We start from the raw sequence: 20,844 nt of genomic DNA on the forward strand, positions 1-20,844 counted from the left end.
CTAGCTCAAATATAGGGCATAGGTACAGACTGACCAAAATGGAGAAAAAAAGCGCACTTCCCAAATGTGGCATTTTAAATCTGAAACAACCCGACAAACCCATGCATGTCGGGTATCACTGCACTCAGGAGATGTTCCTGAACACACATTGGGGTGTTGTTTGACAGTGACATATACCAGCACCTGTATATCTATAACTAAAGTACAATTTGTGTGGAAAAAAAAATAAAAAAAATTACTATTACAAAGTTTGACAAAGTGTAGTTGTATAATTGGTGCATGGAAAGGGTTAAAATAACAGCATTTGGAATACCCTGGGGTGTCTAGTTTTCAAAAATATATGGTTTGAATGGGTTAAATTGAGTTAACCGGCTTCAAAGATGTTCCAAAGAGGAGATGGAGGCAGACTGAGCAGATTTGTTAAAAAAGATTTGGAAATCATAAAACGCTGCTTGTACTTATTGCCCTATAACTTACAAAAAACAGCAAAAAAACATAAAAACATTGGGTATTTCTAAACTCAGGACAAGTAGTAGAATCTATTTAGCTAGTTTTTTTACTTGCTTTTTTAGGTGAGTAAAAGATTTTTCAAATAAAAGTCATAAAATGTGTTTTTTTTTCAATTTTTCACCATGTTTTTTTTATTTTTTTTATAGTAAATAAGATGATACGATCAAAATAATGGTATCTGAAGAAAGCCCATCTTGTCCTGAAAAAAACAATATATAACTTATGTGGGTACACTAAATGGGTGAGGAGAAAATTACAGCTGAACACAAGCACCACAAAAGTGTCAAAACAGCCTCGGTCCCACAGGGTACAAAACGAAAAATTAGCCCGGTCCTTAAGGGGTTAAACATGCACGATATAGGCATAAAGATATACTGAATCTAAGACGAGATCAAGGATTGATTAAGAGCAGTGGTCGTCAAGGTGTCGCAGCAACCTAATCTAATCCTGCAATGTGGCCTTTTTAAAGACAGCCTTCTCTCTCTGTCATTTATAGGACCCAGGAGGCGAGAAGTACACAAGGTGGGTTTTTATGGGGAGCATGTAGGGTTAAAGGAAATTGTACTTATTGAATTAAAACTTAATACATTTACTTGAGTGTTCTGATTTCTGTAGGTAGAACACTTAGGCATTTTGGAATGTTAATATCCCATCATCCCCAGCAGCTACAAAAAAGTTAAGAAGTTTAACCCTTAAACAAAGCATTGAGGAAGCAAGCTGAATTTTTAATTTGTTGGCAGAAAAAAAGTGAGACACAAACTTCACAGCAGTATTTAATATCTTACAAGGTTTAGCTAGTGAAAAGGTGAGTTCAGACACAGACCTCTTTGCTTTCTTGGCTAGTGGGTTCCAACCGGAACCCACTAAAGAGGCAGAAATCCATCTTTGCCATAGCAGAAAAGAGACCAAGATATGCAAGAAGTGCTATGACATCATAAGAATGTCAAATCTGTGTTACTTTCACACACACTTTGTATATTAACAGATTAAAATATAACATGAAATTACATTTTTGAAAAGAAAAAAAACCCAAACATTTTCAGTTACAGGAAATGCTACACTGACAAGGAAGGAAAAAAATCTTTAAAAGCAATTAAACATCCCTAAAGAGGAAAAGCAATTCCTCCAGACACACAAACTAGTTTACAGCCTACATCCTAAACTGCCTACCTGGTGCCTAACAAAAATGAATGCTTCCTGACCCTTTGAAAAGTTGATTGGTTACTTTCCCCTGGATGTAAGAGGGGTCCATAGATTCACACAGTCAAGAACTGAAGATGTGTTGTGCTTGCCCGAGAGCAAGAACTGACAGATCCCCAAACCCTTCCTCTGAAGATGTCATCAGACTAGATAACTCAGGCTGGACTCCTCCTCAGCCAACAAAGAGAGAAGTGTATGTAAGTATGGTTGTGTGTGTAAGTATGTCATTATGTGTGCAAGTAAATATGTGTATATATGATTGTGTGTGCTAGTATGTTAGTGTACGTATGATGGTATATGTGAGCATATTTCTTGTGCCTGCGTGTAAGAGGAGCCATTTTTTGTTACGCCACTCAACAAAATATACTACAAGGACTGCTTCGTTCTGCAGCCCTGTACATATCATTCTGTTTACCAGATGACTTCCCATAGACGTAGCGGTGTTTTACTAGCAATGTCACAAGATTCACATTACCGAGAGATGCTCGGTAAGCAAAAACAAGAAAATCATGATTTGAGTTTGAATTATGACCCCAGATTTTATATGTAATTACATATGATATAAGGTTTCATATCTTTAATAATGTGCTATACAAAGGCTTATTTGTAAGAGACAGTGTTTTTGAATTATACTGAAAATATTAACCTAGGATTAAAGCAAAAAAAAAAACAAAAAAACATTGGAAAGAAAATATAAGAATATCAACATTTATGCATTAAGTTAATAAATTAGACAATAAAGCTTCCTGACAAAGTTGGCACTTTATTAAAATTGTTTAATGACCAAAAAGAAAACAAAATGACAGTCATATATTAAAAATTTAAATAAAACTTTAAAAAGGTACATACAAAATGAATTCAGTTTAACACTTCTATGGTAAAGGGTATACACATCCTCTTTATCTAATTTGCTTAATACATATAGGACACAATTATTAGGCCATTAAAAGCACTGGGGATCCTTGTTACTGTTACTAAAAATAAAATTTTTATTGCCTTTATTCCATTCCGTCTATTTGAATAAATGCTAATTGTGAAGGCAAACTTTTTTTTTTATGTTAGACTTGCAATTTAGTCCCTTAAATAGATGATCAGGAGATACTAAGTAGAACAAATTAAAACAAAACAACCTTTAAATTTGTCCTTCGCTTAGGGTCTAGTGCATTAAATGCAGTATAAAATGCTTTGTCTTACGATATAAAATACTTGGCCACAACAAATCTGAATTCAATTACTTGTAAAAACAGATTACATCCTTTTCTACTACAAGTTCGGAAGAATTTAAGAGGTCAACAATCACTGGCAGATTTTAAAGATCCCAGCATACAAACAAGTGCAAATACATTCGCTCTGGACAGTCACAGTTTGGCAACATTTGGCAAGCAATATGCTTGGGTATCTGGTTTCCTTTCACAGCTGCAAGGATTTTCTTCTTTCTTGTTAATGAAAAGTAATTTGGTCCCTGGGAAACAACAGGAAGAGAAACAGCTGAGTTTCCAAAAATATACAAATAGTTTAAGCACTATATTATATTGTTACCTAATGGTAAAGCAACAAATAGCTTAAAAGTAAATACATTTTCCAACCCACAGTAATGTACAAATAGCTGTTTCCATTCTGTACAGAAGTCACAACGAACTAGGTAAATGCCCCGTATGATGTAATTCGTTTAATTTTTATGGTATACGCGAGAGTATTTGTACAGTTAGAGAAAAACTGCATCGGGTAGGAATTCATTATATCCCATGGGATTTAAGTATTACAGTTTAATTTATACTTATCAACATGGTTGATCAGTGCTGTTCCTTGAAACCCAGCTAAAGATAAACATGGGCTAATCACCATGCATCAGACCTTGCTGTGTGGGAGACATGACTGAACAAGCTAGAAACTAAGACCAAATATAAGGTAATATGGTTCTATTATCTCCGTATAAAATAAAATACATAATAAATAATAGAGATTCTTATTTGCAGAGCGTTAATGCATTTATGGGAATCAATCAGTTAAAACTACTGTATGCACAAGTGACTCCATTACCTCAGCTTTTCAAAGAATTGCATTGAAGTTTCAGAAATTAGCCAGAATTACAGAAAGAAGGGGGATTTGTAAGTTCCTTGAGGCAATCCACCTTCCAGGTGCAGTGAAGACAAGCATCCAGTAAGGCCAGTACTGGTGTGCTTTCAGCTGATACCCTGGAGCGAATGTACAGCTGCAGATCGTTGCAAGCTTTGTGGAAGGCTCCAGAATATGAGATGAGCCGAGATACACTTTAGAACTTGCCTTTATCATGTCTCACAGTAAAACTGGTTCTCAGAAAGTCTTGTGTCTCATGAAAGACCCATGAAAAAAACAAGCAACGAGCCTTGTGTTTGGGCTTATCCCCCCAAATCCACAGCTCTTGACCTCTTTAGCTTATGCCCCTGTAAACAAGCTCTCCCTACGAATCTCACATGCTCAGTAAAACAACAAATGGGGAAATGACCACCCTTACGTAGAATAGGGCAGGAAAAAAAAAAAAAAAAAAAAAAGAGGGTCTGGGGGTTTTATTTTCCTTCCCTATCTGCATAGGTGGAAATGGTCATAATTTGGTTGTTTTTTTAAATAATAAAGAAGAAAACAGCTTAGGCAGCCACAGTGTGCGCTGGTACCCTTTAAGGTTGGTTATAAAGAAGTACTCAGTTTTTGTTACACTACATTGTTATAATCTGTTTTTAAGGGCGTATAACTCATTGGTAATTATCTAACCTGTCTCATTTGTTGCATATATACATTTAACAGATTTTGCTACATCACTACTACCCAGTTGTGGCTCCTATTTAAACAATTTAGACAAACATTTTTGTTCCTGATAGCTTCAGGCTACTGTTGTGGTAACAGAAACAAATTGCTACATTAGTTATGATTTTAAAAATAAAGGTACATGTTGCCTTTAAGGTTTGAAAACGATTTGTTCCAAATGAGGTTGGATAACAGAGTTTTGCTTCTAAAATCACGTAGTCTTACCTGAATTTAAAGTCACCAGTGAGAGGAATTATTCTGATGGGTCTGCAAAAAATACACATCAATCAGTAAACATTGACAATGACAGCTGCCATGTGAATGCAAGCAATAGCTATCATCATCATGCAGAGCTATGCAAAATAAGCTTTACATTAGAATATTGATAGGATTCAAATTAAAACTGCATTTGCAATGAGTTTACATGACATAAAAAGAATGTGTTCCCAGTTTGAATTATATATTTACAAACCAACAAAACAAACCTGAATATGTCCCTTTAGACTGTTTGGGGTTTTAAAATCTCCTTTCATAACCTACAAAAAAAAAAAGATAACATTTTAAGGGTTTTGAGCAAAGATATTTAGAGAGTCACAATCTATAAACAAAAGAGAAGAAAACTTATGTATACATTGAAAAAAAGGAATCCAGAAAAAGATGTGTGTGTGTCCCACCCCTCCCAAAAGGTACTGTTCCGCAAACAACATTAACTGAGCTCCCAATATATTAAGCAAACAAACCGTACCACAGGGCTTCACAATCTCCAGTCGCCATGGCAACTAGAAAATGCTTCCTGCGGACAAGGAGGTGAAAACTGACCAGGGCTGCCATTGTGAATCCGGCACCCAATGCTTTCCTGTGGGGGCGCAGTGAGGCGGGTTATGTGACCTCCTCACGGCAACGGCTTAACAGGAGCCCACAGGAAAGCCTAGGGTGCCAGATTCAGGATTGCAGAAGATAGGCAAAGGCATGGCAGGTCTCCACAAGGTGAGAGGGGGAGTAGTGTATGAGAGTATGAATACGGTAGTGCCAGAGTCAATGTGTATGTGTATATATGTATAGTGCTGGAGCCAGTGTCTGTAAATGTAGTGCCAGAGTCAGTATGTCTACTGTATTGTAGTGCCAGATCCAGTTGTATGTGTGCATAGTGTTATTTAAAAACATTCACTCTATGCATAGTGTTAGCCAGGGCATGTGTGTATGTTATTGTTGTAGTGTGTGCAAGAGGGTGGTGTTAGCATGTATGGTGTATGTTACAGTATAGCATTAGCATGAACGTTTATGTCAGCATTTAGTGTTAGAATGTGTGTAGAATGTTAAAACGCGTGTGTTACTGTAAGGTGTTAGTGAACATAAGATGTTTGCATGTGTCTGTTACTGTATGGTGTGTAAGTGTATGTTAGTGTATGGCAAAGCTGGACAAAGCCCAGGAAGCTGCCCCCCCTTGCTTGGCTACAAGTAGTGCTGAGGCTGGTGCCATATGTGCATGGCACCCAGACGCCTGTGCTGACAATGTGACCCCACGGTATTCGACAAGCAGCAGCAGACAGCTTGCATACAGTCCAGACAGATCTCCATGAGGTAAGAGAGGGTGAGCAGTGTATGTAAGTGTGTGGGTACTGATCTATATGATGATTACATGTTTAAACTCTCTCATATGCTGTGCAGCCGAATATGTTGGCGTTTATAAAGTCCAGGCCCAGGTACACGCCCCAATAAATATTAGAATGAATTTTTGGCAAATTTGTCAAGCTCTGCCTTAGTACATCTGTCATATTCTTTCCTCTTAAGGTTTAATCACACACACAAAGCACAGAAAAACTATATAAACATACTCACTCTGTGGGTGTTGTTGACTACCATGGCATCTGGACTACCATATTTTGGTGGGTTCGCAAAGGGATCATACCCAAGCCTGACAAGCATGGGTGCTATTCGAGGCATGTCTTCTACTATGTCTACCGGAAGCTTTCCAACCCACTTTGACAAAGCCTCTAGATTCACAGGCTTCATTACCTGGTCTGTTGATTTTTCAGTTCTGCAAATGCAATGCAATCTAATTGAAAATTGTGCTGTTTTTATGTGAAAAAGAACTGAGCATGCCGTTATGATCTGTATATAAGTATACACGGTATAAAACAATGTAATACAAAGTCTGTTGATTACCTTGGGCAGTTAGAAAAAAAAGTGTGAACGGAATAAAAATCACCACAGGAAATAAACTGAAGCTGGACTGTTATCCGCACAGTCTGGAGTTTAGTAAAATGTATGTTTATCTTTTTCTTTCAATTACTGTGTCTTACTTCAGTTACTAAGAAAAATAGTTACAAAGGCATGTTGTAATAACCCCATTTAGCTAAAGTCTTTCTTACATCATGTACGCCACACAAAAACGTAGTGATGCCCGATCATATACAGCGCCATCTGGTGGCTCAATGAACCAAGTAGTTTGACTAGCATTAGAACTTTATACATATGCATCTACAATATCAAACCAAAGGTAGCTAAATATATTAAAATCCAAAAAAATACTACCACATCCATATTAATATGAATTGCCTGTGATTTTTTGGTGTACTCTACACCTGAATAAATGAGTGGTAAGCCTCTAATGGATGGTTTAATTGGTATGGGTTCATGCAATTTCATTTACAACCATAAGCACAGTTCGTAGAAACAGAATATTCATATATTATGATTTCTATATTTCTGCCACTTGCACATGATTAAGAGTCCTTCAACATATGAGAGCTTCTAATTTGCAATTACATTGAGAATGTATCATTGTAGCCAAGCTGCTTCCAAGCGTATGACATCATCAAGACTTATCTTGCATATATCCCTTCCTCCTAAATATTATCATGTGTACCACATCTTCATTTGGAGTGGACGTTAGCCTTCAAAAACAAGACCCATTATTGGATGGTTTGTTAACACTATCAATCTATACATCCTAAAACATAAGTGAATTAGCAGGATTGGAAAAAAACATTATCCCAAAATCTATTTGTCCAGATGAAGGATTTTTTATGAAAAATATAAAATATTACATTTCCTCTAATCCATATGGGAGCCAAAGAGGGATTAATTAATGTTTCCTTCTAGTAGAGGCCATCATGAATTCAGGGGCAGGCGGAAAAACTCCTGGAGTTATGCATATGCATACACACCTTTTTGTAATCATTAACACTGCTGCAGTTGCTTTGTGTTCACATTTTGCCAACAGTGGTGTTGCATCAAGTTCCACCAGGAGAGTGCACTAGAGGACAGACCAATTCCTCCATAAAAACATACTAAAACAAAAGGCTCCCTGGCAAGTTGATTGCACATTAAAATTCATGGACACTACCACAAATGTGGCGCAATCATCTAGATCATTATATTTAGCTTCCATGGCACATGGCCTACATTTAGCACCATAACTGCTGCAGGATCTATAGTGGTGGTTTAACAAGGTATGGTGCATGTCTGTGCATCAGCTTTCGAGTCTACAAATAATTCTTATTCTGTTTCTGAATGACTCCTCCCAACATGCTCGGCTACGGACCATACTTGGAAACTTTGATTTGCTCCTGAAGCTCTGGAAATCGCAGCTCGTTACAGGACTATGGGGAAGCCACTGACCTCTGAAGAGGGTGAGGGTTTAACCATGCCTACCTCAGTATGCAGCTAACCACACCTGCCTTAAGCAGCAAGAGGGGGAGATCTTCATGGGACCAGTTCTGAGAAGTTCTCAGATGTGCTGATAACACTTAAAACATCCTAGGCACGATTCAGGTTGAATTTTAAAAATTACACACCTGAAATTTGGACAGTGTGCTACTTAACACATCTAAAGCCATTCTGAGGCTGCTAAACATACCTACAGAAACACATTCTAAGTGTGACTCAATGGGCTTTGCTACTTTTCACACCATCACCAACTAAGAATAAAGAGAACTGTATGCACTACTAGAAAGATAAGTGCACATGCACACAATGTCCCACACAAATAAAATTATGCCATTTGAACCCTACTACTAGGCTAAATTTTAAAAAAAAAACACTATGCAAGCCACAAATTTAACAAAACATAGTCTAGAGTCAATGCTAGAGCTCTACAAACCACGCATCATATCAATACACATTAACTGAACAGGTAGACCCTCAGACACAAAATCTTTTCTGCATTGTTTGCTACCTTATATAATTTTATTATATTTTAGTAATACATGTTACAGAATAGAATGCACATGTATGGATAGTAGCCCTGGACCATTAAATGATACACCTGACAGGATTAAATGGTACTTGATCAAGGTGCTAAAAGTTGTTTACAATTTTCATCCTTGAATTCCAGGGATCAGAGCACAATTTTGCTACAGTTATATTTTCGTTACAGCCATATAAACAGCTTGCACGTTACTAAGGAAAACTATGTGCATTCCATCAATAGATATAATAGTAACGATATAAAAAAGACCTCTTTTCCCTATTTACCCAGCTATACCATATAATAGTAAAAGTAATGAGCTAAAACCTTAATTCCTATAAAGCATTGCATATATACCATGTGTTGAAACCTAACCTGTTATTCCAAATATGTACTGTTTCACTGTGTACGCAATAAAATGACATGATGTAACGACGACATTGTGATACAGCGACTAAGCCTGTACATGTGATTCTTAATCTTTCTTTAATAAAAAGATATTACTGAAAAAACCTTTATAAATTAGTGATTCCTGCATAATAGTAGAGATGTCGAATGTAGTATTAGTGCTATGTGGTAATAAAAAAAGGGGTTGAAATGTAATGCCCAACATTCCAAAATCTCTGTAACGACTGTGTTGTCTCATCTCCTTCTCCCTCAGTCCTCAGCTCTTCCGATGTGTTTTATCTTGTTACAGGTCAAATGACAGGTAAGGTGTTCATACAGCTTTTATAAATACATTTAATAATTGTGAGTTTTAAATGACAAGAATGTATGCTCATCATGGAAACGGAATGCAAGTTTAACACAAACAGGTGATTTTAAACAATAAGCATGCTAAATGAGTAATGCCAAGACTGGCTAGGCATTTTAGATTACTATATCCATTTTTTTAGGATTTTATTTAAAATCCTACTGCTGTGAACATAAACTTAAAATAATTTTAATTTAAAGGAAAAGTCTATCCAATATACCATATTCATTAAGCAGAATATTTTTTTGTCTTCATTCCTTTCTAGAAAACTAAGATGAAGGCTATCTATTGGATTCATATAAACAATGCTGCAGTTGTCACATTAGAGTATCCGTTAAATATAAAAGGGACATGTCAGCTATCATATGCACTCGATATTGACTGTCCCATTTATTTATTTTTTTACGTGGAATTGCTGAGGAAATCCACCAGAATCCCCCCTTTTGCCCCCCTTCCCTGGTCCCCGCTATTTGCAGGACATGAGTTTGGTGAATTTCAAATGACTGATGGGGGTGTATAGAAAACTTAGCTCAATAACACATGGGACCATGTATTTCACTATCCCATCCACTTCTACACTAAAATTACAAATACATGACCCAAAGACGTCAAACAGCACATTTTCCTGCAAGTCTACTCACTTTGAGAGGGACACGCCACCAGGTTTTCCAATCAGTTCTTCATGATGCAGCACTGCGTCATTCCATGAGATGCCCAGAAACTCCGTAATCGCCTGCATGGTTTGCTTAGGATGAAGAACCAACTGTTCGTAATAAACAGGAAGGCACTTTCGCTCCCCGATTTCTAAACACTGAGCATGCATAATCTCTATTGCTTTGTTCCACTTAGTAAGGCAGTCCCTATAGCTGTTTAGATCAAAGCCAGCTATGGTGATCTTTCTTGTGATCATGGAATGTACAGAGGCACGTCCATCGCGTATCATTAAAAGAAATTTGGAATTTGGAAACAGTTTTGAAAGATAAACAGATGATTTTAAGGTAAAAGGGTCTTTGTTACAGAGCAATTTTGCAGGCTCACCATGTTTGGCTATTATTTCCAGTATAAAAGCCTGCACTGCAGCATCCATCACATGGTCAGTCACACCTGCTTCATCGAGTCTCATTTTTTCGCTACCAGACTTTGACCAAGCCTGACGCATTGCTAAAATCCGTGGAATAATGCGGGTTTCTTCTCCACAGCGTACATCTGGATGGGCATCCAGCATAGCTCTCATCAATGTTGTACCGCTTCGTGGCACTCCACCGATAAATATAAGTGGCATGTCCTTACTGTACCTGTACTCTACATTATCTGCGTCCATCATGACTAGTTCTTCATTTTCCGGCTTCATTACAGCACGATTTCTCCTGCCATAGGCTTCATCAAGAATTTGCTGACATTCTAGCATTTGCTGGCCAAGGTGTACTGCCAAGGAAACCAATATGATGAGGCATATGACCAACAGTACCTTCCTCACCGTGAACCGCATTCTCATTGGTCCACATAAGGTGCAAAGATACCAGGCGATTTAGATTTTAGTTCAACTGCTCATCCACCTATAAACTAAATGGAAAACAAACATTTTCAGTTTTGAGAAAACATGGTGCATGAAATGTAAGATGCGTTAAAATCTAAATAAAATTACACCTAGATTATTTATAGACTGTTTACTGCCGTTTTGAATTCTCTTTTCATTCCCCAATGTACATTGTGCTAGGACTGGACAAATTTACTAGCCCAAGCCAGGAATGGCATTACCTATAAAGACATGAAACCGCACAGAAAATTGGGTGACATATTAAGTACCGTAGCCACTAGATTTTCTCCAGCACTGCAGTATTTCATGAAAATGTATTAGGTTTTTTTTGCAAGCATTTAGGTACATATCCTCTGATTTATGAAGATTCTGTATTTTTTTTAACCAAGTCCAATCCCAAGGCATTTGTGAATAAAATCGATATATTGCCTGTTTCTGCTTTTGTCTAGTTTTATTAAATATGCGTTCTCTGGCTCACTGTGGTCTAGTTTACAAATGAGATACAGGAAAAATAAACTGGCTCCCAGGATGCACTCAAGTGAGTTACTGTAGAAAAGGGGTGAATGGAGGAATTGGAAATCAGTTGCCACAGATTTCTGATTTTTGGGATCATTCATTCCCCGCTTTAGAGCTCACCACATTAATGGGTCACAGAAAGTAACCCAAGACTTCTCTTGCAATTCCTCCCCTCTCCTGCAACAGAACAAACATAATCTGTTAAAAGATGTTCTACCAAGCACAAAAGGTTTAATAGAAAGCACACAAATTCCAAACGTGTCCATAGTTGTGTTGCTTTCTTAGTGATTTTGTTATGGAAGTGAAGTATGCCAACGTGCTACAACCACCAGTATCAAAATAAACTGTAGATAAAATTGCAGCCATATTTTTTTGTCCAAACGGTTTACTCAACCCTCACTACCTTTAGATTGTAAAATGTGAACTACAAGGCAATTGTAAACTCCCAGACTACTTGTAAGTAGTGCCTCTACGTCTGCAAAGCTTTGCAGAATAATAAAGATAAGTAACTAATGCCATGACTTTGAAGGAAACTGTCAATACTAGAAAAGCAAGGTAAAGGTAAAAAAAATAAATTATAATGCATATGCAAGGTTAGTATTATAAATTATTAAATATTTTTTTGTTAATGTCATCACATTTAGCTCCATTTTATTTAATTATACTAACACAACCTATAAAATGATTCAGACTTGAACAGTCGGCCAAATCTAGAGGTGCAACATCATATGATACTATTCTACGGTATTTCACAACACAGATATTGCAACAGAAGCGCCTACACTTCACAGAATATAGGCACTGTTGGTTGTAAGACAGACAGTATTGTTAGACTTTAGATTTTTTTTTCTACTTGCGGTAAAATCACCAACGTGCTCACCAAGCGTGTCTCCATAGACTTGCATTTAGGATTAGCAATGCACGTGATCGGCCAGCAGGGGGGCAAGATATAACAGCAGAGTCTAGACTAGGGGAAGGCACCGACATTTCTCATGGTGGACATTTGCCGGGGTCTGTGGTGGACAATTTAGTGATGTCCTCTGGACCTTCATAAACCTTCACATGGGCACTGGTGTCCTTATAAAGACACTTTGCCTATCCCTGGTCTAGACAGACCCTGTAGGGGATATCCCATCCTCTGCTGACCTCCTGGTTGATGTCAGAAGTGAGGTCTCCTGGAAGGGAATGCCCGATCAAACAACAGCCTCATCGCCCGTGCAGCGTCAGCGAGATGTCCCTGCCACTGCAAGAAAGTCAGGACGTACATGAACATCCTAAAGGGCTTTATTGAATGCCTTTTAAAAGACGTACACGCACATCTATAGGGTACTAAGATGGTTCAAGTCCGACTCACTGCAAAACTTAATGGAAATTACCTTTCAAAATGAGAAAAATATGAGGAAGCTAAATCAATACAGGAAATAAAAACAGCATTTTCTTTTCTTTGGTGCTGCCAGTTAGAACCTCCCCGTATACAACATAATTTGCTATTTTTTTTCACTTGTAGCTGTGTTTCTTTCTCTAACTTCAAGTTTAGAATTATTATTATTGCACCAACTTTCAAACATAATTTGTACGTATTTAAAAATTAGGTGACAAGAAGGTGGCAAATATTTTCTCTACCAAACATCCATTTCAAATAAAATTCTCTGAAAGACTTTCATTACACCAAGCAGTTCCCCATTATCTAGCTTTAATAGCCAGGTTGCAAAATCTATTTTTTCTCTATCACTTCTCATGCTCTCAGTTAATTTTATTTGTGGGAAGTACCTCCAAGCTTTACTGCAACTATGTTGCCATGTTTAATTTTGAAATTCAGTTAGCTTTAAAAACCTGGAACAGCCATTGGAAAATAACACAATGACATACTGCGTTACTCAAGTCTGTCTTATTATAGCGATAATGAGGGATATGAAATCTCAAATATTGAAACCTCCTCAAAGACATTACCGTGATAACATTATGAAAACACAAGATATTTGTAGCATTACAATGTCCAAAATTGGTCAGTAATTTCCAACATTTTAGCCATTGTAAATTGAATTAACTTGGAGCACTTCACATACATCATGCTTTCACTTTAGATCCAATCACTGTTACATCACAGTAAACATGGGCTTACAAAGTATTTGGCTTATTAATATGTTATTTTTAGAACTAAAAGTATTTATGCCCCATATTCCTCAATTTAAATAAGTGAACAGTACTGTAACTGAATACATAGCCCTGTTATGTTTAACCATCTTACATAATGAAATACACTTTATGTATCTGTACAGTTCAATGCACCATACATCATTTACATTTGAATACTGATTAGGTCAGGACCATAACTTAAATATATATATGCAAAAACGGAGATAAAGTGCTTTGAGCCAAAATGATTTATCACAGAACCCAGAATTATCAAAATGTGGAGGCCATCTCTACTCCTCTTGTGTTATCAAGCTCTGCCCCTTTCATCAGTGAGGTTGACACAATCTTGATATTTTAACCCCTTAAGGACCGGGCTCATTTTTCGTTTTGTACCCTGTGGGACCGAGGCTGTTTTGACACTTTTGTGGTGCTTGTGTTCAGCTGTAATTTTCTCCTCACCCATTTAGTGTACCCACATAAGTTATATATTGTTTTTTTCAGGACAAGATGGGCTTTCTTCAGATACCATTATTTTGATCGTATCATCTTATTTACTATAAAAAAAATAAAAAAAACATGGTGCAAAATTGAAAAAAAAACACATTTTATGACTTTTATTTGAAAAATCTTTTACTCACCTAAAAAAGCAAGTAAAAAAACTAGCTAAATAGATTCTACTACTTGTCCTGAGTTTAGAAATACCCAATGTTTTTATGTTTTTTTGCTGTTTTTTGTAAGTTATAGGGCAATAAGTACAAGCAGCGTTTTATGATTTCCAAATCTTTTTTAACAAATCTGGTCAGTCTGCCTCCATCTCCTCTTTGGAACATCTTTGAAGCCGGTTAACTCAATTTAACCCATTCAAACCATATATTTTTGAAAACTAGACACCCCAGGGTATTCCAAATGCTGTTATTTTAACCCTTTCCATGCACCAATTATACAACTAAACTTTGTCAAACTTTGTAATAGTAATTTTTTTTCTTTTTTTTCCCCACACAAATTGTACTTTAGTTATAGATATACAGGTTCTGGTATATGTCACTGTCAAACAACACCCCAATGTGTGTTCAGGAACATCTCCTGAGTGCAGTGATACCCGACATGCATGGGTTTGTCGTGTTGTTTGAGATTTAAAATGCCACATTTGGGAAGTGCGCTTTTTTTGTCCATTTTGGAAAGTCTGTACCTATGCCCTATCTTTGAGCTCAGCCACTCCAATTTACCCCATCAGCCATTTTTTTTTATATTAGACACCCCTTGGGTATTTGAAGTGCTTTTATTTTAACTCTTTGTTGAGATTTTTGAGAAATTTTAGCACTTGCTCAAAATAATAAACTTTATTTTTTTATTTTTTTTTTTTTACACATTTTGCTGGTACTGGATGGTTCATCTAGTGACATCACTGCATAATTATTTTTAAATGTTAGCACTTTTAATTTTTTCCATATTTTTTTTTTTTTTTTTTAATATTTTACTAATCACATTGTGATTAGAAAGCTGGGCTCCATTGACTTGCATGGTTGAATGCAGTACCTGTATTCAACCTGCAAGTGGAGCCAGAGTTCTCGAGACCATCTAGCGAACTTTAAAAACTTGTTTGTTTCTTTTACAGGGCGGCCGCCATCTTGCTGATGGCGAAGAACACCGGCAGCTGCGTCTATGACCGCTCTCCGGAGCGGTCACAGCCCACCCAGAGGTAAGTGTTTGGTGTCGCTGGATGCCTCCTGATCGAGGCATTCCAGCGACACCATTTAAGTTTAGGAGGCGATCAACGCTTTTAAAACGGGCGTCCGCCGCCATACAATGTATGGCGGCTGTTGACGCCTCGGGGAGGGGCCAGACATGGCCCCCGATGCTGATCTCGGCCTTGATGAATGCCTCGACATCGAGGCATTACAGTAACGCCGTTTAAGCGAAGAAAGTGATCGTTGATCACTTTCTAAGCTTATTTTACTTTTTGACGGTTCAGGACCGTCAAAGGTCATTTAGTGACCTTCATGTCATGACGGTCCTGAACCGGCAAAGGTCGCGAAGGGGTTAAACTTATGATTAAACTTTGATGCTATCTTCATCTAAGTTACAATAATGAACAAACACAATCCATTTTAACTAATAACACAAATGATTGCATTGTTCTTGTCCATACTGAATACATCAGTCAAATATTCACAGTTCAATAAAAGCTAATTGGAGTCAGGAGTTAGTAAACCTGAAGTCCAACCAATGAAACGGGACTGGATGTAGGTTTTAAAGCTACTTTGACGTAAGAAAAAAACTCAAACATTTAGGAGTTTGCTATTCTCAAGAAAAGCTGAGGTTAACCATGTGCAAATTGCTTATAAGTCGGTGCCCAGCCAAGACAACTCCAAGGGCACAACGCAGAATGCTCAACTAGGTAAAACAGTAACATTTAAAGACTGAAAGGAATCATTGGAACTGGCTGAGGATCTCAGTTCACAAGCATACCATACACAAAACAAAAAACATTGCTGCAAGCCTGAAGTTTGCCGAAGAGCCACTGACACTCCACAACGCTACTGAGAAAATGTTTTGCGGACTTATGAAACTAAGGTTGAACTGTTGGCAAAGATACCAACATGAAAACATCAAAGGTGAAGTACAGTAGAGGGTGCATCATTATTTGGGTCCACTTTGCTGCCTCTGGGGCTTGGACAGCAGGCCATCATTGAGGGGACATTCCCAGGTTTATCAAAGTATCATACAGGATAATGTCAGGATTGTTGCCCATCAGCTGAAGCTCAGTAGACGTTGGGTGATGCAGCAGGACAATGACCTTAAACATTTTAGTAATACAGTATGGTTTTAAAAAAAGAAAATCTGCCTACTGGAGTGGCCCAATCAGAGCCCAAACCTTAACCCATTACAGATGCTGTTCATACCAGACATACCAGAATTTGGCTTTAAGCAGTTCTGTAAGGAAGAATTGTTTAAACTTCCTCCTGAACATTGTGCACATCTGATGTTCAGCTACCAAAAGCACTTGTTTTAAGTTTTTTGTTTAGATGTAGATCTGATCACATTTTATTAACAATGCAGAAAACCAGGAATTTCCACAGGGTTTATTTCTGTCTTCTTGCCACTATATATCCAGTATATCCAACATATGCATTTTGATCAACTCACCTTTTCGCGGTAAAAACATCTTAAGATGGCCTATTTCTGTTGCACCTAAAATAGAAAAACAATTGAAATTTAGTAAAAAAAAATTAAAAAAATTAAATAAAAAATAAAAAGTAGACTAAACCAAACAAAAATAAGACTAGGTTCAGTGCTTGAATGACAGACAGGGAATACAATGACCACTACAAAGATGAGACTGAACTAATTGCACATACAATACAGGACATACATGCACAAAAGACAGGTTATGGTAATACATTGACATCACATTACACTGGGACTCAATCATATGTTTGTGATCCCTAAAGGTTACTTTTTTGTGAATTTTTAGTTATGTGACTATGAAAAGTTATCATTGTAAAGAGTTTCAAGCAAAACTGAAATTTTTTTATTAGTAACCTCAAGTTAAAGTGAGTTTTCTTCTTTTAATGTATAATGTTTTAGACAACTCCATTTTAGTCATGTATTAGCTAGCTCTGTTATTATAGCCTAATCTACAGAACACAACGACTTCTTATCATACTCCCTGTGGTAAACAAAACTGGCACTGACTGATGAAAGTCTAAAGAAGAAAGGTTTTTATAAGGCAAATAGGAATTGATTAGTATTGCCAAAAACAGCAAGCTCAGTGAGGTGTTTAAGCAGGGAAATTCCCCAAAATAAAAATTGCAGCCCCCAGTAAGTTTTCTTTGATGCAGAAATAAATTACCTTACACACTTAAGGACCAAAAAAAATTCTTCCCTGGAGATTTTTTTTTATATTATTTTAAAAAAACAGTCTAATGTCCCTCACATCCCTACTACAGAAATGCATGTTATTGTTGGTAAATCAATCTTTATTATTTTAACCCCTTAATGTCAAGACTGTTTCTTACTCGTAGTACACTTTGTGACAAAGGCTCTTTTAACATTATGGTGATGTTTTGTTAAAAAAAGGACTCTCACTTTTATTTAAATTTTTTTTTTACTCATCTGCAAAAACGAATGAAAAAACTGCTAAATACTACTATTTGTCCTGGGTTTAGAAATACCCCAATTTTTTTTTTTTGCTTTTTTCTTCTTGTAATTATTGCCCAATAACTTGAAGCTTTTTGCTATTTCAAAAGCATTTTTTCTGAAATCTCATCATTCTGCTTCATGTGGTATTTGGGACATCTTTGAAGCCGGCCAATGCAATTTACCTCATCAAACCATGTATTTTTGAAAACTAGACACCCCAAGGTATTTTAAATACTGGTATTTTAACCCTTTCCATGCACCAATTCTACTATCAGCCTTTGTCAAACTTTGTAAATGTAAAAAAAAATTCCCCACACATTGTACTTCAGGTGTGAATTTACCGCACCTGAAATATGTCCCCAATATGTGCTCAGTAACATCTCCTGAGTACAGCGATACCCCCTGTGCATGGGTTTGTTGGGTTCTTGGGAGGTAAAAGGCCACCTTTGTGAGGTGTGCAATTTTTGGCATTTGGACATCTGGGCCCCATCAAATCATATTTTTTTTTTTAAACTAGGCACCCCATGGGCATTTAAAATACCAATATTTTAACTCTTTCAGTGCAACAAGTTTTGTGGAGATATAGCGCTAATTGTAGAATTTGCTTATAAAAAACATTTCTTGTGACAGCGGGGGATTATTTTGACATGTTACCACATTTTTTTTTTATTTTACTAATCACATTGTGATTAGTGAGCTAGCATACAACCTGCAGGGGGAGTTCGAGACTTCTCAGGAGGAACTGAGTCTTGTAGGGGGTTGTGTTAATGGCAGCAACACAGATTATGCTTAAGAAGTGATTACTGATTGTTTCCTAAGCACTTTTTTAGCACGGCGGCCATTTTTTTTGGGGGGGCTTTCCTCCCATGATCCACGGCCGGTCTCACTTGTGAGACTTCCGTGCAATTCAGGTATTTAACAGCAGCCCGTACGGGCTTTGTCACAAAGTATTAAAGTGCGAGGGGGTGAAAGCTCCACCCCCTCGCACTCACCGTTCACCCCTCACGCTGCTCCCATCACTATGCGGCCATCAGACTGCTGGAAAACTGATCTAAACGGCCGCTGGGTGCTGATGCCACCGGCCGGAGCTACTTTAATACTTTATTTATTTATTTATTTTTAATATGGCAATCCGATCCGGCATATTAAATAAAGTATTAAAGTAACTCCGGCCGGCGGGATCAGCACGCAGCGGCTGTTTAGATTAGATTTCCAACAATCTGATGGCCGCATAGTGATGGGAGCAGCGTGAGGGGTGAAAGATCCGTGCGAGGGGGCGGAGCTTTCACCCCTCACGCTGCTCCCATCACTTGGCGGTCATCGCATACGGCCGCTGGGTGCTGATGCCGCCGGCCGGCGCTGCTTTAATACTTTTTTTTTTTTTTATTTAATAGCCGATCCGGCTTGCCATATAATTTTTTTTTTTTTAAAAAGTATTAAAGTAGCGCCGGCCGGCGGTATCAGCACCCAGCGGCCGTTTAGATTAGATTTCAGGCGGCCTGGGGGGCAATTGCCCCCCTGCCGCCCGGCCCAGCCCGCCCCTATCTTGGTATTATGTTTACACAGAGCTGAATGCTCCGGACCATTAAACTGCTACAACTTAATTTTTTTTTTATAGTGGTGACCATACTTGCTGATGATGAATTAATGAAGGGCATTTTATTAACAGCACTTGTCTGCTACTTAGTATCTTAATTCACAGGGAAGCAGTAGGGATGTACACACATGGCTTCTCCATTTTGGCTTTATTTGTGTTGAATAAATCATGACAGAGTAATATGTGATGTGGTGTTGTTCAATTGAGGTTGTATTTATCTATTTTTGACCTATGGAATAGATGATTGTTACTATGCCCTGATATGACATAGTCCTGATAAAACCATAGAATTCAGGGTGTACTTTCCCTTTTCTAGTTAAGAAAACAGCATAACAATGTGGAAAACAGTCTAAGGTTTCTGGGCAGCCTACATAAAGAAGGTCTGAAGAATATGCAAGGATTATAAATCACAGGTACAATTATAAAAATCAATCTTCTGAATGCATAGACAAAAACTGATCCCAATTCCTCACACAGACAACAGCAATTAGATTTGAAAAGATTAACTGGTGTCCCAAAACTCGCTCATCTGCTTTTACAGATCTGCCATTTATGCGTGCAACAAGTCAGTTGGAAGCACACTGCTTTTCTAAAATCTCACACTTTCTTCAGCTATAAAGTATATGTTTACTAGTTAGAAAATCAATATTACTTCCAAAGAGCCACCAGGCAAAACTTAAAAGTCTAAATGCAAACAAGCTACAAATAGTATATTATGAAGAGGATGTTAAAATTGATACAATACTATTAGTAAAGGAGGCACAAGTATTTTTCGAATGAACATATGCATTTGCCCAAAAAAGTATGTTGACGGCCCTCCCAATTATTGAGTTTAGGGCTTTCACACTCTTTGCTAACAAGTGTGTAAAATTAAGCACATGGGTATACCATCCCTATAGACAAACATTGGAAATGTCTTATGGAAAGTCTCCCCAGTTGCAAAGGTCGGGGTAACTCCATATTAATACCCATAGTTTTGGAACAGGATGAAAAACAAGTTCATATAGGTGCGATGATCAGGTGTCCACATACTTTTGGTTATAGTCTGTGTGTGATATATATGGTGTATATCTGGTGGTGCAGATTTTTTCAGAGGATAAAATAAATATCAAGTTCCTACTACATTAGTTGTGTGTCAAACACACGTGTGAATGCAAACAATGTTTTGAAGGATGGAAAGGAATAATAAAGAGTTGCCTGAACATGCGAGCATTTACTAAATTGCAGCCAAGTTAAAAAATGTCATCTCAATCATCTACTCCAATATTAATTATAAACTGCAAACCCTGGGGAACTTTTTGGAAGCAGAGCTGAGTTTGTCCTGCATAAAAATGAATGCAACAACTTTATAAAGCTCTCTCAACACCATCTATGAATTACACACAGCCAATTTATCACTACTTGCAAAGCTCTACTTGCAAAGCTCACCGGGAGTTGGCCAATTAAACACAACTGTAAAACCTTATAGGTGACTTATT

At 37.5% G+C, this 20,844-nt stretch overlaps 1 protein-coding gene across 1 annotated transcript; it reads right to left on the reverse strand.

Annotated features, from left to right (window-relative positions):
* Positions 1-4,728: 4,728 nt before the first annotated feature.
* LOC149290221 (protein-tyrosine sulfotransferase 2-like) lies at positions 4,729-10,932 on the reverse strand. Its single transcript, XM_089489631.1, has 4 exons — positions 10,079-10,932; positions 6,331-6,529; positions 4,977-5,027; positions 4,729-4,758 (listed from the first exon to the last, which is right to left on the reverse strand). Exons 1-4 carry the CDS (start codon positions 10,930-10,932, stop codon positions 4,729-4,731), a joined length of 1,134 nt encoding a protein of 377 aa, XP_089345757.1.
* Between the last annotated feature and the right edge of the window lie 9,912 nt (positions 10,933-20,844).

The sequence above is a fragment of the Sceloporus occidentalis genome, unplaced genomic scaffold, assembly GCF_023333645.1.
Source record: "Sceloporus occidentalis isolate IW3139 unplaced genomic scaffold, rSceOcc1.0.p SCAF_40, whole genome shotgun sequence".
Lineage (NCBI taxonomy): Eukaryota > Metazoa > Chordata > Lepidosauria > Squamata > Phrynosomatidae > Sceloporus > Sceloporus occidentalis.